Source organism: Manis pentadactyla, chromosome 10 (assembly GCF_030020395.1).
Source record: "Manis pentadactyla isolate mManPen7 chromosome 10, mManPen7.hap1, whole genome shotgun sequence".
Lineage (NCBI taxonomy): Eukaryota > Metazoa > Chordata > Mammalia > Pholidota > Manidae > Manis > Manis pentadactyla.
The window spans coordinates 119,853,885-119,880,842 of record NC_080028.1 but is presented as its reverse complement, the minus strand read 5'-3'; the positions used below and the strand labels follow the sequence as shown (position 1 = coordinate 119,880,842).

General features: G+C 41.1%; 1 protein-coding gene across 3 annotated transcripts in view; it reads right to left on the bottom strand.

The window, feature by feature from the left end:
• Nucleotides 1-26,055, bottom strand: part of ZC3H7A (zinc finger CCCH-type containing 7A) — a 36,697-nt gene extending 10,642 nt beyond the window's left edge. The window contains exons 1-17 of one of the 3 annotated variants that reach the window (XM_036881387.2): nt 25,761-26,055; nt 14,701-14,802; nt 13,875-13,914; nt 12,047-12,244; nt 10,924-11,082; nt 10,606-10,686; nt 10,477-10,515; nt 9,801-9,834; nt 9,038-9,321; nt 5,444-5,648; nt 4,284-4,348; nt 3,540-3,726; nt 2,648-2,809; nt 1,799-1,995; nt 1,421-1,521; nt 789-970; nt 293-369 (exon numbers count right to left, since the gene is read on the bottom strand). In XM_036881387.2, the coding sequence (XP_036737282.1) occupies nt 293-369; nt 789-970; nt 1,421-1,521; nt 1,799-1,995; nt 2,648-2,809; nt 3,540-3,726; nt 4,284-4,348; nt 5,444-5,648; nt 9,038-9,321; nt 9,801-9,834; nt 10,477-10,515; nt 10,606-10,686; nt 10,924-11,082; nt 12,047-12,244; nt 13,875-13,914; nt 14,701-14,768 (2,079 nt within the window). In that variant the 5' untranslated portion in view covers nt 14,769-14,802; nt 25,761-26,055. Of the gene's footprint in view, nt 1-292; nt 370-788; nt 971-1,420; nt 1,522-1,798; nt 1,996-2,647; nt 2,810-3,539; nt 3,727-4,283; nt 4,349-5,443; nt 5,649-9,037; nt 9,322-9,800; nt 9,835-10,476; nt 10,516-10,605; nt 10,687-10,923; nt 11,083-12,046; nt 12,245-13,857; nt 13,915-14,700; nt 14,803-25,342; nt 25,731-25,760 lie in introns of those variants that run through there. The other 2 variants (XM_036881388.2, XM_057487575.1) reach the window with 2 other exon arrangements.
• Between the last annotated feature and the right edge of the window lie 903 nt (nt 26,056-26,958).

Genomic DNA, 26,958 nt, shown 5'->3' with positions numbered 1-26,958 from the left:
GGTGGGAAACAAAATGACAAACACAATCCACCTCACTTACTCAAGAATCCCAATTATTTTGCTAAGCATGCTGAATAAGAAAACTGTATCCTTGCAGTATATTATGGAATGCCTAATTTTTTTATGATGATAAAGTAAAATTCAGAATTTTTTTTTCAAATTATGAATTACTCAATACACATTAAGAAAGTAACTATACTGTAAGTGTAAATAAACTGCATCTGCTAACAACCAACACCCATTAGGCCATTGTAGAAAAGATAACAAATGCAGAAATCACACGAGAAAATACCTGCGCTCCAGGTACATTTGCTTCCAAATTTTGCCAATATCGTTTAGATTCTTGAGCAATAGCATCATGTGAGATACCTGGAAAATGTACAAGCCTGCCTTTAGGTTCTCTACATAACAACAGTCCACCAATTTGGTCCTAGTCAGACTCAATTTCCTTATTATCCCCATATAGCATAATCTATCACTAAGAATGAATGAATATCACATTACTCTTTTCCAAAATGGAATATTTACGAATATAGCTCTTGGTGCCTTCTGAGAAATCCTTCCTCCTTACAGATCCACACTACATGCATTAACTTGTATCAGCAATTAATTATATGAGACCATACTCAAAACAGGCCACACTCAAAATTAAAAGTGACAGTTTAAAGCTTAGGATAAAATCAATACTTTTGCCACATAAGGTTAATGGAGAAAGGTCTCTGATACTGTTTCATCAAACACTGTCTGCTCTTGAGAAGACATCTCTCAACCGTGATGCACAAACCTACCTGTTTCATTTTGCAATATCCAGACTTTCAATTCTACAAGACTATGTGCATAAAAGCACTCATCTTCCCTTAAACAGCCATAGCGAACCTCATGTCGACATAAATCAAGCTGACATTGACCATGAAAAGAACGTATTTTGGAGTATTTTACTGTTGTCTCTCGCAAAATGTGGACAAGGCACCTAAGATGAAAATTAAGCGATATTTTAGTATGGTTCTGCCACATCTTTTTTTTAAAAAGGGAAATATATATATATATTCACAGATACATAATGTCAAGTTACGGACTGAAAATACATTGAGTCTTTATCAGAAAAAGTTAATCACTATATGCAGTTGTTGGACTAATTGGGGAGGGAGGAGAATGATTATAGGTTAAGCCACAGAACACCTAAATCCATGTCAAGAGAAGCTATAAATCAATAATGCTTTTCTGTATTAAGTATCAATTTAATAATCCATTTTTTAATTCCCAGCAAAATCTACCAATAGACATTTTAAAATAGTCATCATCTTTCAGAACAACAGCAACAAAAGGAGAAGGGGAATGCCTGGGCAGATACTACTCAGTTTTATTGGATCTAAAAAAAGAATCTATTTGTCACTATAAAAATTAGAAACTACCAACATACTTATTGTCTTCAAACTCATGCTTTGTAACCGGGTGAGAACAAGAAGTAGAATTATCTTTATTTCTTTTACTTATCATTCTAGGCTTATGATCAAAACATTTCTGGAATAGACAGAGAAGAAGAATTATCACAAAAACATAATACAAAATGTAACTTTTGTGCCATACTTGAGTATAAACTTAGACATTACATACTTATACCAATTAAGAGTCAATATGAAGTCTTAATATTACTCTTTTAGGTAATAGGAGCAGTTACGATTGCTGATGAATGCTTTATGAGATGGCAGGACTTGGGCCAAGTGATTTATACTTCTGGACTTGCAAGTCAGAAACTATCACCAATTTCATGGCAGAAAAAAAGGTTTGGAAAAAGTACCTCACAAAGGAATATAAATTCTCCCAAATGTTCTTGGAGAAGTTTGAAGACAGTAAGGTTGATCTTTCCATTGCCACCAAAGAAAGCCTCTCTACTGAAGGCCCCTTTGCGCTCCAGCGTCCAGACATCTATCTCTTCCTGGCAATAAGCAAATGTGCAGTGGCCCGAATACCTACATTCCTCCTCAGCAGCAACATCTAAGAAGACAGGGAATTAAAAGACATATAAAATGTAGATGACTATTTTTTCGAGGCCAATGAATATTAAACAGATTTAGGGTATCATACCAATTTTTGTAGCGATTCCTGAGTAGCTTCAAACAATGATATGCATATTACTACACAGACATTGTATTAAGTCTAAAAAAAGCAGTACCACAAATCTGAATCATTTTTATTTCAGACAGGAAAAATAGCCTTGATACTCTCATGTACTCCACCTGAGTTGAAACAAATCATTTAGGGACTTTTAAGAGCTCATTCAGATGAAGCTGTCTGAGAAAAATGAAAACACTGTTTTCTCAAAAGCAACTTAAAAGAGCAACACTTTTAAAGTCTGATCTCAGTGTTCTGATTCCATTTACACTAAGTCTGAGAACTTAAAGTTTGAGATGGTTTTCTGTTTAAAATTTAGTCAAAGCCCTGTTTCCATAACCAATAATAAAACATATGCTACACAAAAAGTTAAAAAGTAAAAATAATTTATCAAAAATACTAATGTCTCAATCCTAAACTCTTGCTATTAACTCTAAACATTTTTATTAAGAGTAATACTGGGACCATTATAAAAATGTATCAAATCATTTATCATTTATGTAATGTATACCAATTAGATGATTACAGTACATACCTTTACATATATAATACGGTCCTTCATAATTTGTTTTTGTTGGTCTTGGACGTATTTTTTTCCATGATTTATCTTCAACATTCTTTATCCTACCAATTAAAATATCTTTCTTGCATTTATGATCTATATTAGCATGGTAAGTGAAATCCATTAACTTAGGGCCTAAAAAAGATAGAAATAAGGATTACTCATATGCACAAAAAGTAACATTTCATTTATAGGCACTTACATGAAGATGTGAGCAGATGGATATTGATTATTAAATTCCCACAAAACCCCATTTTCATAACTTCTCAAATGTAAACAAGCTACTGAAGTAATTTTTGCCTTTTATGCTATTTGTCAGACAAAGCAAAGTTCTATTCAACCCATTCCTCCCCAAACATACCCTATTTAACTATTAGAATAGGAATTCTGATGACTTCTAAAGGTAACAGTTAAATATACAAGTAAGAAAGCAAATGCATTTGGATCCAGTTTAGGATAACTTGTATTTTATCACTGGACTTAAGGGTAAAGACATGAAACAGACCAACAGAAAGCACTTAATTCTCATCAACATTATATTATATACACCAGTCTTAAAATGCTTTTTCCCAGCTTTTGCTCTATTTGTAAATGACAGAATTTTGTAAAAATTTAAATAAGCTCTCAAAATCAGGTAAATATTCTATTCCACATAATTCTATAAATAAAATTATATCAAGAACAGAGACTTATCCTATTAGATTCCAAAGGCCCCAAATCAGTAATTGCTGCTTCCTTACAAAAAACTCAAATAGGGATTAAGCAGTCCCAGTAGCTGGTGTTTTCCACACCTATTTGCAAATTCCTGAGCACTTTCAGGTTACTGACTCCCTTAACACTGTCTGCTCCACTGTTTGGTCCTGACCTGATTTTACAAAACAGATCTGACAAGCTTGTCTCAATTCATGGGTTCCTTCAAGGGGATGTCTCGGGGTCACAGATGAAGTTGGTTTAGTAACTGCACTTCCAAAGAAGTTTCCAAAGTCATTCCTAGGGTGACTTGAAATTCCCAGGAAACTCTCAGAAGCAAACAAACTGCTGGGTCCATTCATCTGCAAGAAGAGTAAGAAAAACAAAAAAACAAAAACAGCCAACAAATATTGCACTATCACTAAAGAAGGAAATGCACTGATCTGAAAAATAAGACATTCTTCACAGACCGAAGTCAGTACTATTCTGTCCTCAACGTGCTTCTGTTTAAGAACTGTTTTCTTTCTATACTTTCCTCTCTTTGGGGTTCTAGGCCCCTCCCCCCACTTTTTTTTTTTTATTGGATCCTCCACGAGTTGTTAAAAGTAACAGGTAATTGTTCTGTTTCAACAGCAAATACATCTTACATGCCCTGATTGTGTATTTCCTTGTTTTGTTTATGCTGTGCTGAAGCCTCTTACACCGTCTGAATAGTGATTAATTTGTATGACAGATCCAGTCTTAAACACAGAGCATTTAACACTGGATGTTCCAGAAGAGTCTTACTTTAATATTATTTCCCACAGCACACACCAAATTTAAGGGAGACTGTCATGTTCATCAAATAACACAGTTGCTTAAGTAAAAGACCTGTTTTCAATTTAAGCGATGTATTTACAAAAGAGGAAGCGGCACTTACAAGTAAAAGGGAAGAATTACTGTAGTTAATCGGTGTTCCCTCTCTAGAAGTTGAGGTGGACAGATCTAAAATAATAAAAAAACTTCAACAGACCTTTTCATTCTAATCATGTAATAAGAACATCAGGGCTTAGTAGCTGCCTATGGCTTCCCCATGTCATTTTCCCATCCCAAGTCCAAGGAGCTTTCTTGTTTATTACAGACACTCAAGGAAGGCCATGAAGCCTTTCCTTTCCTCTAGAAACCAAGGGTATAAATAACCCTCAAACAAACAAATATAAACAAAAAGGTATTTTCAGAGCTATAAGCAAAGGCAGGGCCTACCAAGAGGGGCTGTTAAAAAGACTTAAGAAAACAATTCATATTCACCGTGGGAGAAGCACCTGTCTTTATGACAGGATGAAGCAGAAACTCACCAAACATTAAGAAAATTAGTAGTCCAATCACTTCCCTTTTCTTAGTCTCCCACACAGATACTTTCTCTCTGCCCTTCTGTTTCCTACACTAGTCTCTTCAGCTCTCAATCTTTAAATCAATTACTTTGACTTCTGTCCTTTTAACCATGTTAACAACATCTCAGAAAAATATGAATATTTTTATTCTTCTTGCTTAAAGTATATATTAAACTTAGGATTACAGAAACAGTAATCAGACCAAAGCCTCAGCAATCCCTTGTAAAACTAAGGCCTCAGACAAAGCTTGCTGAGCTAGATGGATGAAGCCTAAAATGGATAAACCCAATTGTTATTATTCTGAAAAATGTATCTTAAATTAGTCTTAACTAAGTATTTGCCTAGTTCAGAACTTAAAAGGATAACCTGTCTGTCTTTGAGACCCTTTAAGATGTGGTACTCTTTTCTCAGAGAAAACATTAAATGTCATTTTGCCCCCTAAAACAATAGACACCCAGCTTCACAAACTAGCCTATTAAAAAAAACAGTGCCACATACATTCTTACTCTCATATCTTTGCTGCTTGATCCCAGAATGGCACAATTAAGTCCAGGTGCATTTAAAGCCAAAGGTTTAGTTTTATATTTTTAGCTACAATGAAAATAATTCAAGTACCAACTACCCAGAGTTAGTTAAGTAACTGCCAAACACAAATTGTCTTTTTTAGGAAATTAACTGCAATCATTTACATAAACAGCTCGATTCTTACCTCGTTTGGATTCACTCATCGAAAACGAATTTAAAGAAGAACAGAAATCTTCTAAGGATGAAGTCAAAGGTGGATACAATTCTGAGAAGGAGGGTGGAGGAGCATACCTCGCACCAATGGGCAAGGTGCCCAACAGAGATGCCGAAAAGGGTATGCTAGGAGTGACACTGGCTGTTGGAAGGGGTCCTCTGACTAAAGCTGATGGCTAGAAAAGAAAAAAGATTCAGTTAAAATCTATGAAACTCCATTCTAAGTTGGCTGACCTGCTTTTAACATTAGCATATAAAAACAAATTATTACACTGAGTAATTAGGTTCTATAACAAAGTAAAAGTCAAAATCAAGACTCAGTAGAGGAATCTAAGCTAGAGTGTATTTCTTTCAAGCCCACCTTTTTAAAAGGATCAAGGTATGATATCTACTATTGTTACATTACTGTTTCACTTCAACACTTCCTTATGATGACCTACCTTACCTCAGCACAAGGCTCATAAGAATTACCTTTATTAAAGAGGAGTCGTAAGGATGTGGGGGATTGGGGAGCAAGGTAAGAGAAGCCTGGAAGGGTAAGAACCATCTTTCCGGAGATGTGAATTTTCAATCCCACAAGAACACACAGATCAAGGTGTGTTGCCTATCAAGGTGACGCTTTATCAAGAGCTTCTGTGTGCCTCATACTGTAAGTTGTATGCCACCTATTTAATCCTTATAGCTCTCTGAGATATATCTACTGTGATGGCCACTGTACATATAAAGAGACTGGGTACTGAGAGGTGGAGTAACTTGCCCAAGGTCACAGAGCTGTTAAGATGCAAACCCTGGTCTGTCTGCCTTTCATATATACACCTGCCCTCAGTCCACTCCGCATGGACATGATCTTGATTTCACCACCCTGGAAACCAGCTCTGAATTTCTCCCCCTCTTCCTCCTCTTCATGCTATTACTGCTGCTACTATTTTAATATACTTTATGGCAAGGGTCAGTGAACTACTTCTGTAAAGGGCTAGATATTAAATATCTTAGGCTTTGCCAGCCACGATGTCTCTGTTTCATCTACTCAACTGTTTTACTGCAGTGCAAAAGCAACCGCACATCACACATAAGTGAGTGAGTGTGGCTGTGTTTAAAAGGTTATACCCTGAAATGTGAGTCCCATGACTTTCAAGCATCACAAAATGTTATTCTTTTTTTCTCTTCCAATCATTTAAAATGCTAAAACCCATTTTTATTTTGGGAGCCATACAAAAATAGGCAGTGGGCCAGATTTGGCCTATGGGCTAAGTTTGCTGACCCTTGTTTATGGTGTATGGTTACTAGAAAATTATCCTGAAGGAATGAGAAGTCTTTAATCTATAAAACTTATTTTTCCTTAAGTATCAAATGCTTACTCTTTTTCAGAATGTTAACTTTACCATTCCCATAATATGCATTTCCAAGAGGAGCTTTAGAAAAATTGGCTAATTACTAAATAGCAAGCCTCTGTTTTATTTCAAAAATGACTAAATTAGTCAGTTACCACTGGAGGACAGAAGTAATTTTTGAAGATAAGATACTTAAAAGTTTAGCCTATAGGCAATACTGAAAATATGTAATAGGTTATATTACAATTTTTTAAAAAATGAAGTCTTTCCATTTATAATTACATCAAAAATAAAAAATACTAAGGAATAAACTTAAAAAAGGTGAAAGACCTGTAGTGTGAAAACTGTATGACACTAATGAAAGAAACTGAAGAACACACAAATCAATGAAAATTTATCCCATACTCACAGACAGGAAGAACATTGTAAAAATGGCCACCCTACCCAAAGCAATTACAGATTCAGTGTAATTCCTACCAAAATACCAATAGCATTTTTCAATGAACTAAAGCAAATAATCTGAAAACTTATATGGAACCACAAAAGACCCCAAATAGCCAAAGCACTCTTGAGAAAGAACAAAGATAGAGATAATCACGCTCCATGACTTCAAGCTATACTACAAAGCTAGAGTAACCAAAACAGTACAGTGCTGGCACAAGAACAGACCCACAGATCAATGGAACAGAATAGAGAGCCCAGATATAAACCCACACACATATATGGTCAATTAATGTATGACAAAGGAGGCAAGAATATGCAATGGGGAAAAGACAGGCTTTTCAATAAATGGTGTTGAGAAAACTGGACAACTACATGCAGGAGAATGAAAATGGATTACTGTCTAACATCACACACAAAAACAAACTAGAAATGTAAAAGACCTAAGTGTAAGACATGAAACCATAAAACTCTTGGAAGAAAATAGGCAAAAATCTCTTGAACATAAGCCTAAGTAATTTTTTTCTGGATACATCTCCCTGGGCAAGAGAAACAAAAGCAAAAATAAACAAATGGGACTATATCAAATTAAAAACTTCTGTACAGCAAAGAAAACTTCCATCAACAAAACAAAAAGGCAACCTACAGTATGGGAGAATATATTTGTAAATGATATATCTGATAAGGAGTTAATATCCAAAATACACAAAGAACCCATACAACTCAACACCAAAAAAACACAAATAACCTGATTAAAAAATGGGCAGAGGACCTGAATAGACATTTTTCCAAAGAAGACATACAGATGGTCAACAGGCATATGAAAAGATGCTCCACATCACTAATCATCAGGGAAATGCAAATCAAAACCACAATGAGATAGCGCCTTATACCAGTCAGAATGGCCACTATCCAAAAGACAAGAAATATCAAGTGCTGGTGAGATGTGGAAAAGATGGAACCCACCTACACAACTAGTGGGAATGTAAATTGGTGCAGCCACTATGCATAGCAGTACGGAGGTTCCTCAAAAAACTAAAATTAGAAATACCATATAACCTACTAATTCCACTCCTAGGAATTTACCCAAAGAAAACAAAATCTCTGATTTGAAAAGATACACACACCCTATGTTTATTGCTGCATTATTTACAAGAGCCAAGATATGGAAGCAACCAAAGTATCCACCAATAAACAAATGGATAAAGAAGATGTGGTATATACACATGATGGAATATTATTCAGCCATAAAAAAGAAAGAAATCCTGCCATTTGCAACAATATAGATGGACCTAGAGGGTGTTTTCCTAGGTGAAATAAGCCAGGCAGAAAAACACAAATACCACATGATTTCACTTATATGTGGAATCTAAAAACAAAACAAAACAAAATGAATAAAACAACAATAAACTCAGGCACCAAGAAGTGGCTCGTGGTTACCACGGGGGAGGGGTTGGGGTGGGTGGATGAAACAGGTGAAGGGGATGAAGATGCACAAAGTCTCAATCATAATATAGTCACGGAGATGAAGGTACAGCATGGAGAATATAGTCAATAGTTCTGAAACATCTTTCTATGTTGACAGATAGTAACTACACTAGTTGGAGTGAGGATTTAATAATGTAGATAACTGTTGAATCACTGTGTTGTACACTTGAAAACTAATATATTAAAAAAGAAAAAAGATACAAAAGCCAACTGATTAAATTTATAGACCACTTAATTAATTCATTAATTAATTAAAAATAAAAATGAAACCTGCCTTCAGAAGAAAGAGTAACACTGAAATTTACCATAACAGTTTCATTAGCCTCAGGTGCAGAATCAAGCAGGTCATCTATTTCATCTCCAAGGACCATATCTCCATCATCTAAAAAAGCTTCGGGCATAGTGAAGGGGATCTTCCCCCCGTTGGCCAACACTGTGGAGGACAGGGAGCTCTCTTGGGCTTGCCGTGGCAAAACAGAGGTTAAGGGCATGACAGGAACCGAGGCCAGCTCACTTCCAACTTGGGGGGAAAAACTGGATGCAGGTGTAGGAACAACAGGGACGGCCTCCTGCCTCGGAGTGAACAGATCTGGAACACGGATGGAAATGTACTCGTTTTCAGTGTGAGCACGTAATACTAGCGTCAACAGCCAATAACAGAGAAAATGAAGAGCTAGCTGAAAATACGAAAGCCATTATAAAAACAAATTGATATAATAGTAAAAACAATTCAACTTAGAGAGTAAAGGAAATTTTTTAAAGAATTTGATTTAGCCAGGAACAGATATATTCACTTGTGAAAACTTTTCCTTCTTTCTCTACATGCCTGGGCTCCTTTTGGGCAGAGCTGGGAGATGGTGGTAAGGCCGCGGCAGGAGTTCAGCGATTACTAGCTGACACTCTGTGTTACCCATCACTTGCAGGCACATCCAGAGGCACAAGAGGTGGTTTTTGAAATTATCTTTGCTTTACTATTAATAACCACACAGTAATCTTTTGACAACACTGTAATACACATCATGTCTCAAGTGAGCACTTTTTAGGTTAAGATGACACGTGAAAACATACCTGGCTCGATATCTTCCACAGAACAGTTGAAAGCCTAGAAATTAAACCAAATAATACATCATGGTATTTTTGGGATTCTAAACTAAAACAATCTGTCAGTATCACTCTAAATGCAGGTTCTCACAGAAATGTGACTCCCTTCCAATTAAGACCCAAGAAATAAGTAAAACATGTAAACATTTGTCATGCGAGGTGTTAAACAGCACTAGCCCTCCAGAACCACCACTTGTTCCCTGTGGCCAGCATCTCTTAGGGGGCCTGCAGGGCACACCAGGTCCAGAGGGCAGAGCCTAGCCACACTCACTCCCCAACCCACGATGGCACCCTAACAGCCCCAAGAAAACTCCTTTAAAACAACAACTTGTTCACTGGGTTTAACCCATGGACTCCCCAAAATTAGTACCTGGCCCTGAACTACTTTGTCTAATAAAAGCTAACATCCTTTAACATCCTGTACAAAGCTATACTGGACTTCAGGAAATGCTGGTTAAGGGTAACAGATATTACTTGAGTTGTTTGTGTCTTTTTATAGGACAGGAAGCTCTGGCCAATCATGTATTTGAGGAATAAAAAGTTCTCAAAAACAGACCCAAACCAAAAATAGTAAAAGCAGAACTTCTAACGCTTCTATCTTTTCTTTTTTAAATTATGAATCTTACAGAAGTAGTAACTTTACCTTGGTAGCTCCATCCCCAGGAACTGATTTTAACAAGAGCTGAAAGGAAATGACGCTAGTTTAAAAACAGAACTGACTCCACGTTACAGAACAAAATGAACATACCTTATGGAGAGATCTCCAGCTTACCTCAGCTCTAACATACGCTTTTCTTATTTTAAATCCCAATTTCTGAGCTAGTTCTTGAGTTAGTTTTATTACATTTTCATCCTGAAAAATGTGAGAATATATGATTAATGGAGGATTATATTTACTGACTGTGAAGATGAACAGGCAAATCAGTTACAATTTGTATTCTGTCAAGACACTTGCTTTACGAGCAGTTACTCCCAAATGAAGCAGGTTGATGACAGGATGGAATATGTCACTTTTTAAATGCCATTTTTCTATTGGAAGCAGTAATATGGTTACAATATAAACAGATGAACTAACACACAAATTCCATACCTGAGGCACTGCTAAGGAGCACTTTGCTACAGCATCATAAGCCTCTTTGTATCTTCCTAAATTGCTCAGAGCCTTGGATTTCCGATACAGAGCTTTGCAGTTACTGGCATTTAAACTGAGAACTGTATCACAGTCTTCTAAAACCTTCTCATGGAAACCCTGGTGTGTCAGACCAAATAAAGTTAACAATCAAATGTTTCATTTCTTGCATTAATGTCTTCCTGTAAATGCAAACAAATTAAGACCCTAGTCTATCACCCACCTTTTAAGCTCAAAGTTAGAAGTATTATTTTCTGTTTTAAAATTATTTTTATTATGCAATTTCAAATATACAAAAACGGGAAGAATATCACAAGTATGCAGGTATACATCACCCAGATCAGATATTTTTTGTTAACTTCTGGCCATAAAAGCCCCGGATCTTTAAGAAATAAAGCTGTCCAGACATGGTGGATGCCTGCAGGTGCCACCCCCATCCCAGTCTCCTCTCTTCCAGTTACCCTGTTACAGCTTAGTGAAATGCCAAATGGAAATGTAACTCCCAAACAGGTAGCTGATGAGGAAATACATCACAGAAAACAAAATCTACCATCAATGATGCTCATTAACAAAGAACCAGGTAACAACACGGATACGATCCTTAAATTCAGTTAAACTGTATTGCGCATCCATAGTGTTTTAAGTATATCAAAACATTGCTTTTTAAGCTTGGACATGTGAAAAGCTTGTGTTAATTCTTTTGAAGGCTAACTTCTGTTTTGTGCTTAAAAAGCTCCTAAGAGGACTAACTGAATCTGAAGACTAGGAAGGACAATGTCCCCAAGGGTACCCAGTAGATGCACTGATCTGTGAGCACCTCTATCTTCCTATGCTGGTTTTTTCACACAGACACCCCCCTGCAAAAGCCATACTCAAATGGCAATCTCCAAGGGCCAGGAACTGAGAGGTAGATTATTTCCAAAATCCCTAAACATTTGTCCACACCTGACTTTCCAAAGCTTTAGGCTACTTTAAAAGCAGTTAAATGTCTCCCTTAAAAAGTGAAATTAGGAAATTAAAATTTACTGTATTATTGGAAACATTATTTCGCTCTAGAAACACTGCTTTACAAATCTCAACTCACCATATTAGAATAGCAAGCAATACGATTTACATGTAGTTTTTCAATGATATCTTTAGGGATTAGAATTTCTTCAGATTTTGCATAATCAGCTATATTCAAAGCTTCCGTGTACTGGCTTATTGAGTTGTTCCAATCACGTTCCCGATAAACATCATTTCCTTCATTAAAAAGATTTCTCACAAGAGCACGTAAATATACCTAAAAAAACAAATGTTACCACATGAAGCCCTTTAAGGGTAAGTTGGGGTATAAATGAATATTAGTTTTTGTACCTAAAACTTCAGAGAAAATAATTTGACGCAGCAAGAAGTTCTGTTGTAAGAAACTGTGAAATCCAGGCCAAGTCATGGCTACCTCAACTAGGGCTTCATCTTGCGTTTTCAAGAGAAAATTCAATTTATCATTATTAGGAAAAATGCAACAAAAGTACCTTATGAGTATTTGCTCAGCTCTCCAAGCCCATGCCCAGGATAAATGACCACACATGGGAACTCCAGGTCAGAAAGGAGCATTTTAAGGCTTCTGACTAGTATTTCTAAATTGCCTTCCAAAAACGCAGTAACAATGAATGTTTCTGGTTGTTTTCTAGCATGTGTGCACCTGTGTGTGCATGCACATAAAATCTCCACCGATTTCTAGGTGAAAAACAATATCCTTTTTTATTTGGATGTCTGGTTACCATGAGGTTGAACTCCCCCACATTTTTATGGACCAGAGGGTTTCTTTTGTAAATGTCTGTTCACATGACTTAGCGGGGAAGGATATTAAACCTTCTGCATACAAGTATACACATTCTGTTGGTATGTACAAAAGTTCTTAAGGTCCCTTCATGATTTCTACCATTGCCTGGACATTTTAAAATTCTGTTTCTATCACAAGATCAGATAAATACTCAAGTCTTCTTTCTCGTTTTATGAATTCATGTATAAGCTGATGAAAATAATAAAGAAACCTCAACAAATCAACCTTCAACAGTTAAGGTGACTTGTGACTCGCCAGTTAACCTCTTTGGACCCCAGTTCCACATTTGCAAAATGAAAGGATTATAAAGTGAATTGCAAAATGAGCAGATTGTTCCAGGGCATTTCTAAGCCATAATACTTTGATTCTATCTCTGTTCAGAGAGAGGAAGGGAAGAAGAGAGAGAGAGACAGAAAGAAAGGAGAGGGAGGGAGAGAGGCAGAAAGAAGTGACATCCAGAAGCATCAAACCCTCGTAAACAAAAAGCCACAGGTGAGTGAGTACAACAGTCTGTAGAGACACAGGCCTTCAGTCCAAGACCCAGTGAACTGGGCTTGCTTTCTCTAACTCAACAGATCATCTCTAGCTCTTCCCTCTCTTATTAACCAGTCACCCTTTACTACTGTTAGAACTTGTCTTCTCCTAACAGAAAATAGAAGATACTCTGCACTATTCTCAATGTATTTTGTCCCACTTGTTTTTGATGAAATGAGAGGTAGGCCAGAAGTAATTTTCAAGGAGCTCAAAAGGATAAGTTACTTCAAAACTATACTAACAGAGGAAAGAAAACATAAGACAACTGTCCAAGCATGCCAAAAACGCAATGCTGTCCTATATATGTAAGGGGTCAGAGAACTTTTTCTGTAAATGCCCTAATGGTAAAAAATTTAGGCTTTGTGGACCATATGGACTCTGTCTCAACTACCACATGTCATGAAAGCAGCCATAGATAATAATAAACAAATGTGTGTGGCTGTGTTCCAATAAAACTTTATTTACAAGAACAGACAACAGGCCAATTTGGCCCACAACCCCTGCTATTTACTGTAATTCACAAGCTACTTGTGGACCTTCCCAGAGTCATTACCGCATATTGTTCCTGTGTTCCTGGATATGACAGCGGTGACCTAAGAAGAAGAAACAAATTAATTTTAATTATCAGGCTCTTACCAGGATTTGTTCCTCCAGAAGTCGTCTTAAAACTGCAGTTCTATTGGCTTGCCACTTGTTCAAAGCACATTTTAAAGATCTATTTTCCTTTACTACCATTTTTCATATATAACTGTAGTCATGAAAAAAAATCTACAGCTATTCCTGTGTATTTTCTTGAGTAAGTATAACACTTGCCTTTCGAGCCTACTTCTACTAAAAGAAAGCCTAATTCTTCAAATACCAAAAAAGTTTAAAAATAGTACAGGACCACTGATATTATTAGATCCAATTTCCTGTAGTACAGAGGAAAAGACTGTCTCCTTCCCAGGAAGATTCCAGAGGCCCTTCTGCCTGGACACCGCCGCCCAAGCTGTGGCCTGTCTTGTCACTGATGGGCTTTAAGAAGGTCAGTTAGAGACAAAGCTCCTGAACAGACCTGTCTGCTCACAGAAGGCCTCTGAGCCGAGAGATGTTCGTGTGCAGTCACTTTTCACTCTTCAGAACTGTTCTTACAAGAGGAGGTTCAAATTCCTCACTCTGACATTCTCAGGGACACTGAAAATCAGTGACAGTAAGATCCACTTCACAACGCAAAGGAATCAAATGTACAAGAGCAAAAACTACTGCTGGGACATAACATCTAAGTTCTAACCCAAATTCCCGGGACTTATTAAACCCCACTGGAGGTTTATTAACCTCAACAACACGCAGAGCCAAGAATCGCTGAGCGGCAAGAACAGGGGCGCGAGCTGAGCCCTTACTGTATGAACTGCAGTCCTTCCGTAATGTCGTGCTGCCTTCTTCTTCTCTCCTCGGGCACACTGCACATGTTATCCCACACATCCACTCTCTAAATGAGCAGTCTGGAAGGAAACAAGGCCCAAAGTTACAGAGGGCACCAGGGTTCCTGGACACCAAGTAAAAACCCCATAATGTGAGGTCTTGTCACACAGTTCACTGTGGACCTGTCCACCTCCGTGGACTTAATTCTGGTCCTTAAAGCCAAGAATCCCCCAAGTTACCCCTACTGATCAGCACAGATGACCACAAGGTTTTCACACTCCTTGAGGCTGAACAGCCAGAGAGACTGCACGTCCCTCCCAAGCAACCTCCATGAAAAGTCATTTCTCTCCTCCCCACTTCTCTACCTCCTCTGGCTACAGGTTGTATTTCTTCCCTGTCTATATGCATGTGTAAGCTGCCACTAAAACAGTCCCAGCCTTGTTTTGCTTCTGGAATCTCTCCAGAAGTAAAAAGGTTTCACATCCGCTTGCCTCCGAGGGAGTTGGACTTCCTTGTGAGGAGTTGAAACCTTATGTTATTTTGTTACACAAACTTCCGAAACAATGCTTGTTGATACAACTGATAGAATAAATGAAGTTACTTAGACTGGAATTTTCTGGCAGGGAAGGGTTTACTTTCAGTGTAACACAAGTCAAGATTACTGCTATCTACCCCCACTAATCCATGTTGATCAAGCTGTTCCCAAAAAGTTAAAGCAGAACCACAGGGAAGAGATCTGTGATAAAACATCATTTCACAAAATCCCAAACTGGATAGAGCCTTTCAATCTCAGCAGTTTCTGCCACATTCTTTTTTTTTCCATAGTTCTCTTTTTTTTTTAATAAAGATATCATTGATATACAACCTTATGCTCAGGTTTCACATGAGCAACACTGTGGTTACTACATTCCCCTATTATCAAGTCCCCACACTTACCCCATTACATCACTGTCCATCAGCGTAGTAAGATGCTATAGGGTCACTACTTGTCTCCTCTGCTATACTGCCTTCCCCCTGCCCCCCCATATTATGTGTGCTAATCATAATACTCCTTAATCCCCTCCTCCCTCCCCTCCCACCCACCTGCCCAACCCCTTTCCCTTTGGTAACTGTTAGTTATTCTTGGGTTCTGTGAGTCTGCTGCTGTTTTGCTCCTTCAGTTTTTGCTTTGTGGTTATACTCTACAGATGAGTGAAATCATTTGGTACTTGTCTTTCTCCGCCTGGCTTATTTCACTGAGCATAATACCCTCCAGCTCCATCCATGTTGTTGTGCCACATAATTCTTTAATATGGGGCCAACCTATGCACTGTAGGATTTTAGCAACATCCCCGGCCTCTACCCACTAAATGCCAGGAGCACCACCTCCCCCAGTCATGACAACGAAAAACATCTCCACATATTGTTAAAGGTCCCCTGGCTGGGAAGCACAATCACCCGGGCTGAGAATCACTGAGCTGTAACCCTAAGATGACACCTCATCGCTTAAACCGTGTATCTGGCCCCATGTGACAGACGGGGAAATCACACCCACGCTTCAAGTGGATGGCTGAAATGTTTTAGTTTCATCATTGCTTGCCATTGGTAGTTCTAATCTACGTTTATCAAAGTACAGGAGTGTGGACGGAGGTTGGAATACCCCAAAGGCTGATAAATGGTGCTAATTCTTTTCATCTTTTAGATACTGTCAGTTATAAGTATTTTGATCTTACACCTAAAAGTTGGTACTTTATTGTAGTGTTTACATATGAAAGGCTGTATTAGTACCTGGAATTTGCCTGAAATACTGCAGCAAATTTTCTAAAAGGGTAGAGGGGCAGGGATAAAAAAGCCGAATTTTGATAACTGGGGACACTATCGGGATTCTTTCTGCCTTGTATGTGTTTGAAACTTTCCAAAATAAAAAGATGGCAAAGCCCATGACACTGGCATAAAGTGGCATTATTTCTGGGATTTGTTTTTAAGATAGTCTGGCTTAAAGGGGAATGAACAGGTGGGAAGAAAACAAGAGCACCAAAAATACGGAAAGCCACTCCAGCTGGACGACAGGGAGGTTGATGGGGGCCCGTGCTGCTCGTCTACTTGTGCGTGTCTCACCAGATCCGTAACAAAAAAATAACAGTAATTCATACTTGTATGTACAAAGTTATTTAAGGAAGCACTCTTCGTAAGAGAAAAAGATTGAAAAATAACTAAATGCCTGTCGAAAAGGAAGTGTCTGAATAAATTGTGCTGGAAAAAAAAGAGGTAAGATGCCAAGTGTCCACAATGTGATCCAGTTGTGTTCAAAATGGGGGGACTGTGTATTCATATTCGCTTGTGTATACATGGAACAGCTCCAGATGGAATCACAGAGAACTGGGGGCACGGTGGGAGAGTGCCTCTTCACCGCATACCTCTACAACTCTTTTTCTTGAACCTTCTCAATGAATTACCTTTGAAGGAAAAAAAATTATTTTTTTAAAAGCCTATATAGCCTCTGAGGACTTCCTTGGAAAGATGACTTAAGGGACCACCAGGCCTTTTTTCTATTTTATTTAAAGCAGGGGCGATTCAGAGTCAGAACTGTGAGAGCTCAAATGCACCCAGGGTAGCACTCGGGGGCCCCAAGGCAGTCAGGCAGGAAGGTCAGTGACAAAAGAAAAGGACACCAGCAGCAAGAACTCTCTCTTCAATGAATAGTACACCTTTCTCTCAAACTGTTAGAGCCACAGTGGGGAATTAGTTTGAGGTTCACTCAAAAAGTAAATCTGTTGGCTAAGAAGGGACTCCTGGGTAATGATAATCCCATAAGTTAATAGCCTTAGAGCTGTTTCCCCAAAAAGCACTAGAAAACCTTGAACCTCAACCTCTTAAGGACAAAGGGCATGTGGCAAAGAGCTGACAACTCAAGTTAAGAGATTAAAAGGAAATAAGACACACACTCTCAATGGCGTGAAATACACACCCCCTTTACATGTTTAAAGATTTGGGAAACATAATTATCAGGTGGTATTTAAATATGATATGACAGAGCATTTCATGTTCTGCAGTTTTTTCCCCAGAATTTTTATTTTTAAAAATCTTACACACAAAGTTAAAAATTGCTCACAACGAACAACAAATTACAGATAGCAATCATCCTTCACCACTAAACACTTTAGGACATACATCACTCTAGAGCTCAATATTTGTTTGGTTTTTTTTAAGGTAAACTGAACACATTTTAAGTCAAGTTTTGAACAATGATATACTTGTGTAACCCAGACCCAATCAGGCTACACCATTACTGTCACTCCAGAAAGTTCTCTCATGCCGCTTTCGAGCCAACCCCTGCCACCCCCACCCCAGGCATTCACTGCTCTGAGTTCTTCCACCAAAGGTCAATTTTACCTGTGAAATAAACCTCCCTCCCATTTTGAAAGAAAGAAAAGATAAATGCTTCATACACCATCTTATTTTTGGATCCTGTTAAAATCTGGCCTCAAGTTTAAAGGGAGAAAGAATTTGATAAAGTTAACCTGACAGCCACTTTCCTTACCCAAACTCAGCAGCACATGGTAAGATAGGTGCCCACTCCCTCCTTGAAAATGGGACTTCATCGCCAGCTGACCTCTAAACGTAGAGCCCTAGGGCTTCATCAGACACCCCCCCACCCCATCTCTCCCAGCCACACTCTCCCCTCAAGGAACCCCTGTACCGTGCAGATGTTAAATACCCTCAGCGGGGGCCGCTGACAAAGCCCCATGTTCCTACCTGGGCAGAGCTTGAGATCCTCTGCCTTCTTGACAGTTCTACTTGGATGTCTCACTGACATCGCCAGCTGTTTAAAAGGTAGCATTTTAATATGACAGCGAAAAGGAATGTCTCCTTTCCAACCCTGTCGTTCAGGCGCCATTTGCCCGTCTTGAACCACTGTAACTAGCCTCTCCTGCATCCTGACAAAGACAGTCTTCGGAACAATACTGTATCTCGATTATGGCGGCGGTAACATGCATCTGTGCATGCAATAAAACTGCATAATATAAATAAAATAGCTACACACACACACACAAGTGTGTGTAAAAACTGGTGAGAGCTGAGTAAGGTCTGTAGTTTGGTTACCGGTACTGAACTAAAGTCAGTTTCCTGGCTTTGGTATTGACAAAACAGATACACGAGACGGCACCATTGGGGGAAGTGGATGGAGGCTTCATGGGACTCTATATACTCCTGCAATTCCCTGTGAGTCTATAATTACTTCAAAACAAAAAGTTGAAAATACCCTACGTATATGTTATTTTTTATACAAACTGGGGCTGAGAACACGTTCTGCACCTTGCTTTTTTCACACAGTACCTAGTCTTGGAGGTCATTCCATATCAGGACATAGACAGCTGCTCTAGCGGCTGTGTTCCCTGACATGGTTGTAACAGTTTCACCAGGCCCTTGGAGATGGACATCTTGGTTGTTTCCAGTCTATAAGGTTCCCCAGGTACACAGGACATTTCATATACGTATATCTTTGAAGAAATACATGTTTATCGGCTACTGCTAAGGTATATAACAAACGATCCTGCCCATCAGCAATGTATGAGGGTTCCTTCTTCACCAAGGAATTACCAAGTGTTTTTGTCTCTGTCACCAGAGAGGTGAGAAACAATGGTGTGACGGTGTGGTGCGCTTCTCTGGGTCTTTCTATTGATGGTAACACTGAACATCTCTTCAGATTTAAGAGCCAATCGTACCATTTTCCGTGAATTGTTTCTCATGTCTTCTGCCCATTTTCCTTCCAGGTAGAGCTTTTCTTATTTATGCAGGCTCTTTAAATGTTGAGGGAAGTAGCCCTCTGTGATGTTGTTATTCTTTTTCCCAAACTGATGTCAATCTTTTGTCTTCGGTTTTAGTACTTTCTGACAGTGGAACTTTTCTGTTTAGCTGAATGTATCAGCATTTTCTTTTATGGCCTCTGGATTTTGACATATCTAAGAAATACCTTTCACCACTTGTATATTAGAAAATACTTCTCCAAGCTTTCTTATAGTACTGTTTTTTTATATTAAAAAAATGTAATCTCCCCCCTGCTCCCACAGTTTGCTGGAAGGATGTATGTATTTCCTCCCAAGTAGCTACCCAGCTGCCCAAACATGACTTACAAAAAGGCATCTATTCTACACTGACATGTGTAAGGCCACCTTCATCACACACCAAATTCTGGATCTGTGACTTTCACTCAGCATTTCTACCTTGAATGGACCTGATCCTGGGCCCTTCTCCTAATCCTAACTCTTTGCCCAATCTCATCTATTCAGTAGGGAAACCACCTTCTAGCCAGTTACTCCAGCCAGAACCTGACATTAAGCTCTTCTTTCTCTCACTCTTCATATCAACCAATCTGCTGACAAAGCCTACTAATGATACTGACATGCAGGGCGCCCCAAATCTGACACTTCTCCCAACTCCCTCCACCACCACACCCCAGGCACACCATCTCAAGTGGATGACACCATCCCCTTGCCCACTTCTAAGCTCCCAGTTCTCTGTACCATCCCTGCCCTCAACCAATTTCCACACTACACAAAAAGGAATGCTCTTTCAAACACATACATCATTATTATAGCCCTGCCAAAAATCCTTCAACGGCTTCCTGAGGCAATTACAATAAATCACCTTGACTCCTTACCATGACCAACCAGATCTGGGAGGATCTTTGAGACCTCTTTCCACACCACCCTCATCCAGGCGCCCTCACTCAGCTCCTGCCACACTGGCCAGTGGGTTCCTAGGAGGAGGCAAGGGCTCTCTGCTTCTGAGGTGTCGTGTTTGCTGTTCCCTCTGCCCGTAACACACTTCCCACATCTGAAGAGAGCTGGCTCCTTTTCATCTTGGAGTTTTGGCTTAAACGCCACCTTTAGAGGCCTTCCTTTACTACCCTAGATTGTTACACCATCATCATATCCAGAGGTTCTTTGCCTTAGTCCTGATTCAAGTTGACCCCTGAATAATGGCAGGGGTTAGGGGTACCACCCCTGTGCAGTTGAAAATCCATGTGTAACTTTTGACTCCCCCCAAACCTAATGCTAATAGCCTCCTGTTGACCAGAAACCTTACCAATAACATAAACAGCCAAATAACACAGTTTGTATATGTGTAATACTTGTATTTTTTCAACAAAGTAAGCTAGAGAAGAAAAGATGCTTTCTCAAATTGTCACAAATCTCCAGAAAATTTTCCAATATATTTACTGAAAAAAATCTGCATGTAGGTAGACCTGTGCATTTCAAACCCATGTTGTTCAAGGGTCAACTATATTAAAATATCTGGGTCCAGGTCAACCTGTATTTGAATGGAATGTACAGAGAACACTTCACTTGAAATTCAGAGGCCTGAGAGTTAAAACCTGGTACAACTCTTCACAAAAAGGCAAGTGTGACAAAGGAGGGGCCCGAGAAGAAGTAAGGGGACGCAAGCAGAGCTGGCTGTGGCATGCTCTGCCTCCACCCCCCCTGGGGGACCAGAGAAAGTCTCCCAGAGACAGCGGCCAAGTGGAAAACCCGAAACACTAAGTGGCTCCAGGAGGTCAGTGACGGGCTTCATTCATCACCAACAGGGAAAAGCAAGTCAGCCACAGCCTCCTCTCCTTCAGCAAAAAGGAAATGGGCTTTGAACAGGTACATTTTAAAGCAAGAAACCCAATGTAATATGGATTTCATTAAATTAAACTTGCAAGCTGGAACATCATCTTTCTGGAATCAGCCGATTTTAAATCAGGTACTCATTCTGAAGTTTCACCTAAGGAGGAGAGGTTTCCTCGACCTTCATTATTATCCCTTAAGTATTTACTCAGCGCCTGTTAGGTGAAATTCATGACACTAACGACTAGTACAATGTACAATACTGGTAATTAGACAACATATTCATAACCATGAAATTCTGGTCTTACACAATAACTACAGAAACTAGCTCTCGTTAACAGGAGACACCAGGTAAGTGAAACGTGATTGTGACATGTTGTATAGACAGAAATAGCTAACAATAGTGCTTTTACTAGATGCCAGGCATCGTGCTAAGTACTTTACATGTATTAAAGCATTTAATCTTCATAATAACTTTTGAGAGATGGGTACTGTGAGGAAATGGAAGCACAGAGCAGAGACACAGGCAGTCCAGGATCACACAGCTAGGAAGTGGCAGAGCTAGGTTTCAGAGCCAGACAGCCCGGCTCCAGGCCCGAATTCTTCTCCACCATGCTAGTCTGCGCTGTCAGAGCCAGTGACATCGGGCTGAGGGCGCGACCAAGTTGGCCCTGGGCTGGGCCCTGAGAGACAAATTACAACCGTACAGACAGGTGGGCAGTCTAAAGCCATTGGAGAGGAACAGAATGAACACACCCCTGCACAGGCAGGCACACACAGTGATGTGTTCAAGAGACACCATTTAAAGCAACTTCGACAATGCAGAGGGTTTCCCAAGAACGCGTTGGACACTGGGAATCAGTGCACCACTCCCAGGAAAATCTTCACACGGAAATAGGCCCCATTCCTAGTGACACTGTTTAGACACAAGGAATAAAAACACCCTAACTTATAAGACATACATAGGGCTAGACATATACCCTAGGGCATGTGCACGGTGCTTGTATTTTTGTCTAAAAAGGTATTCCTAAGTTTCTAGTGAAAAATTATAATTACTAGTCTGAGTTCAATTCTATCTTCAGATGCAAGCCTTTCTGTGTAGTGACAGTAACAAATAAAAAGTTGCTAAAAGAGCATTCCTGGCAACCCTTACAACAGTGTGTTAGCTCACTGTGTAACACAAAAGCCAGTGGATACAGCGCAACCCTCAGAAACTACAGCTCAGGCGGTGAAACATTGTTACAGATGTTCCATGCCGTCCTGAAACAGTGACTCCTAGCTGAATACATTATGAGCCAATTGTTTCCTTCTACCGAAAATGAAAACCTCACAGAGGTTATGCTAACACAACATGAGGAAGGTGATTCCGTATTTTTGCCAGGTCCCCTCATTCTGCCCCCAAGAGCTACTCATTTTGAAATCGCTGTCAGACACAAGTGAGGCTGAGGGCCTCCTACAGTGCCCAGACCTGCTGAGGCACAGACACACAACTCATACAGAAACTCTGTATGGGAGCAATCAATGAAAAAGATGTGAAAGCTTCAACACAAAATAGTTTGCCCAGTCAGCCTGACCAACAGTGACATGCCCAGGACCGCCGATGACGTCTTCTGACACGCCAGATCAATATCCTGCTCCAAACTAAGGTATGCTAATAAAACACAAAGGTTCCATTTTTTTCAACTTGTGAAACAAATTTTCTGCCTCTCCCTTGCTGGATGCATTACACGTCTGAAGCTTCCTAAAGTATGTGAATTAATTAACAATAATTAACTAAAATAACACATCGCTAACCTCAGAGCAAAATAAAAAAACAAATTTCCTGGTGGGACAAAACCTGGTAAAGATAAGTAGCCTCGTTTCTTTATATCTAAGAAATCACCTCACTTAATAAGTGTGTGTGTGTGTGTGTGTGTGTGTGTGTGTGTGTGTGTGTGTGTGTGTGTGTGTGACTTTAAACAGATGTATTAATCACAAACATTAATTTTAAAACTTCTGGATTGATATTTTAATATTTCTCTAACTCCTAAAAATCTCATCCTAAGTTTTTTTCCTTGATTTATAAACACCTCACACCTCAGAGAAGACAAACTTCATTTCCAATCCTAGATTCTGGAGGAAAAATATTTTCACTAAAACAAACACACCTCAAGATATTATCTAGAAAACAAGTTTCTGCATATCGAGCTTACTCTAGAAAGCCTGTTCTAGATTATTCCAGGCCACAGGGTATAGATGCCTTTTGTTTCTTTGTTTCTATCTCCTAGTCCTTTACTGGAATGCTCCAAACCTACAGCTACTCTCAACATTCCTAGACTGGAGAGTCTATTGTAACTGACTCCCTACCTCCTGCAACACCAATTTAACCCACCCAAATTGGCAGGTCTTTAAATAGATCAAAATCAAGAACTGTGGGACAATATAGCTGAGATGCACCATTTTTTATGGCAAAAACTGACAGTATCTGAAGAATGGGAAAGGAAGGGTATGGGTCAGGGATGACCCAAGTAACTTGAAGGAAAGCATTAGATTTCCAGTTCATTTAGGTAGCACAGGCTCTGAAAATTAACATGCTCTTTGCAGCACACACACACACACAAATACTGATAATATTCAGCCTCGATAACTCCTGATCTGAATCTGAGTTGAACCTTAATGCAACTATGTCCAGGTTCCCGTACACAGCAGAGAGAATTTTCAACAAAGAAAATTCTGTCCATTAACTTGAATTATTCTGCAAATTCGGACAAGCTCCTCATTGTGCAGCCAGATCAACAGTTTGGTTCAGCTGAGGATGAGAAGAGGCAGGGGGTTCCTTGAGAGTCTAGGGTACAGGAGGTGACATGCCATCAGAGACCAGGAAAAGATAAGCAGATGGCATGGGCTCCAGCCACCCTGCCCCCATTCAAATGCTCTATTTGATCCCTGTCCAATAGAAACGTAATGCCAGCCATATACCTAATCTTCCGTTTTCAAAAGCCACGTTAAGAGAGTACATTAAAAAAAAACAAACCAGCAAGGTTAATGTTAATAATATATTTTAGTTACCCCAGCATGTTGAAAATATTATCATTTCAACATGTATTATTTTAGCGTAACAAACTTTGAGTGAGGTATTTTACTTTTTCCCCCTATACTAAGTCTTTAAAATCAGGTGGGTCTGTTCCACCGGGAACACATCTCAATTCCGTCCAGCCACATTCCAAGTGCTCAACAGTCCCGAGTGGCCTGTGGTCACCTTCCGGGGCAGCGCAGGCCGAGTTTAAGCAGATCCTCCGTCTTTAAATACCTAACACGGGTACATTCTTTCAGCCCTGAACATGAAGGGGTGGAGGCGAGACTGGGGTGCGAGGGGGGAAACGGGAAAAATACCCAACTACAGATAAATTCACCAATCAGGGCGCAGGCGCAACCTCTGGGCCCTGCCAGCGCCTTCCAGCTTGACCACACCCCTACGATGACCATCCCCGGCAGGAAATGCGCGCTAATGAGAACTGACAGGTCTTCATTCTGGAAGGGTGGGGAAAAGAAACCCCAAACCCGGCAGTCTCGGCATCCACAATAAAGACAGGAAGCCAGTCTCCGCCCGGCCTAGATGTGAGACCCGCGCGCAAAAAAAAAAAAAAAAAAAAGGAGCGGTATTAACTCGAAATACATGAGCCAGGCACCGCGCGAGCATCCTTCCCGCCCCCGAGCCCCAGATACTGAATTAGGGGACCCGCCATCACCAGAACAGACACAAATAAGGAAAAAGTGCATGTCGTTTTGAGTTACACAGCCAGGGAGGAGGTGTCTGGCCAACGGAAATGCAAAACGCACGCGGGCAGGGCATGCAGGGGTCCGGCCCTCGCGCCCACCGGCCGCCGAGCTCCGGCGCGTCCCGGGGGGCCGCGTGCCCTTTGTGGGGCGCCTGCGGGGCCGCCCCTCCCCCGGAGTCGGTTAACGGCCGCGCGCGAACACGAGGCGGCGGCGGGCGCGCGTGCGGGCGGGGACAGCGGCGGAGCCCGGGGTCCCGGCGCCCACCTACCTGCGGGGCGGCCGCGCGGGGCGGCGGGCGGCGGGCGGCGGCAGGCGGCGGGGCGGCCTGGGTGCTCGCTCGTAGCTTCCCTCCGCGACCGGCGGCAGCAGCGGCTCCCTACGCCCGCGCGGCGCCCCCTGGCGGCCGGAGGCCGCGCCCGCCGTCCGGGAGCAGCCGCCATTGGCTGCGCCCGCGAGCGTCGCGCCGGGGGCGGTGGAGGCGCCACGTCGGGCCGGGCGAAGGCGACCGTTCGCTGCGCGGGCCCTGGGCGGCCCCGGAGGCGGCGCGCAATCCCCCCGGGCGGGGCGCGTTGTGCGCGGGACGCACCCGGCCTGCTGAGTGACGGGCGCGGATGTGTGGTTAAAACGTGCGGCGCGGTTCCCGGAGCGGAGCGGGCGGCCGGGGCCGCGTCTAACCGGGAACTGACCTAGTTTCGGGAATCAGGAAGCTTCCCGGGGGAGACTCTTCAGTGAATCCTTATGCAGTGCTTCCTGCAGCGCGCAGAGCAGCTCTTTGGAGCCGCAGAACGACCATTATTGTCCCCATTCCTAAGATGACAGCTCACGGAACGCAGCGCGGCTCGGATGGAAGGACAGCCGGGTCCAGTCCCTTCTTCTGGCTCTTGGAGGGCCTGGCTCCGTCCTTCAGGTCCCCGCCCACATGCCACCTCATCACCTGTATTTTAAACAGCCAGGTTCCCCTGCGGGCAGGGCTCTGCACGGTGCTCTGGAGCTCAACCGTCGGCAAGGCAGAGCCTCGGCCCCATAATCGGAGGGCAGTGGGGCACAGACCCACAAGGACACAAAGGAGGCCATTTTCGGGCCGTGAAAACCAAAGAGAGGAAAGCAGGGTGACGTGGCAGTGATGGGAAGGCTGCACTAGAGGGCGGATGTGTCAGGGAAGGTGACAGCCTGCAGAGGTGGTACATGTGCCCAGGCAGAGCAAAGAGCAAGTGCAAAGGCCCCGAGGCCAGAGCTTGGTGTCTGGGAAACAGGAAAGGCCTATAGGCGAGAAAGGCCCCAGTGACAGACCAGCCACAATTTGGAATTTGGAGTTTGTTCTGCATAGCATGGGAATCACTGGTTGAGCAGTCAGAATTAGGAATGTCATCATCTGACTTAGTAAGTTCTCTCCAGCCCCCATGCAGAGACTAGGGTGTAAGAGGGACAAGACAGGGAGCAGGGAGACTAGCTAGGTGGCTCTTACATGGTCTGGGGATGCAGATTTCCAAGGGAGGTGCATGAGTCCGCTCCAGCTGTCATAACAAAATACCAGGTCTGGCGCCTTAAACAAGATTAGTTTCCTCATGGATCTGGTGGCAGGGAGTCCAAGATCAAGTTGTTCGCAGGGCTGTCACCCTCCTTGGCTTGGAGACTGCCACTGTCTCTATGTGTCCCCAAATGGCTTTTCCAGGACATGCACACACATCCCTGGTGCCTTTTTCTCTTCTTAATAAGGACAACCATCATTTGGATTAGGGCCACCCTTATGGTTTCACTTAATTTTAATTACCTCCATACAGATGCACAGACAAATGAGAGGAATCTAGTAACCACAACGTTGCTCATGTAATTGTATATTAATGATACCAAAAGAAAAAAAAAAGATGCACAGACAGCTGGGTG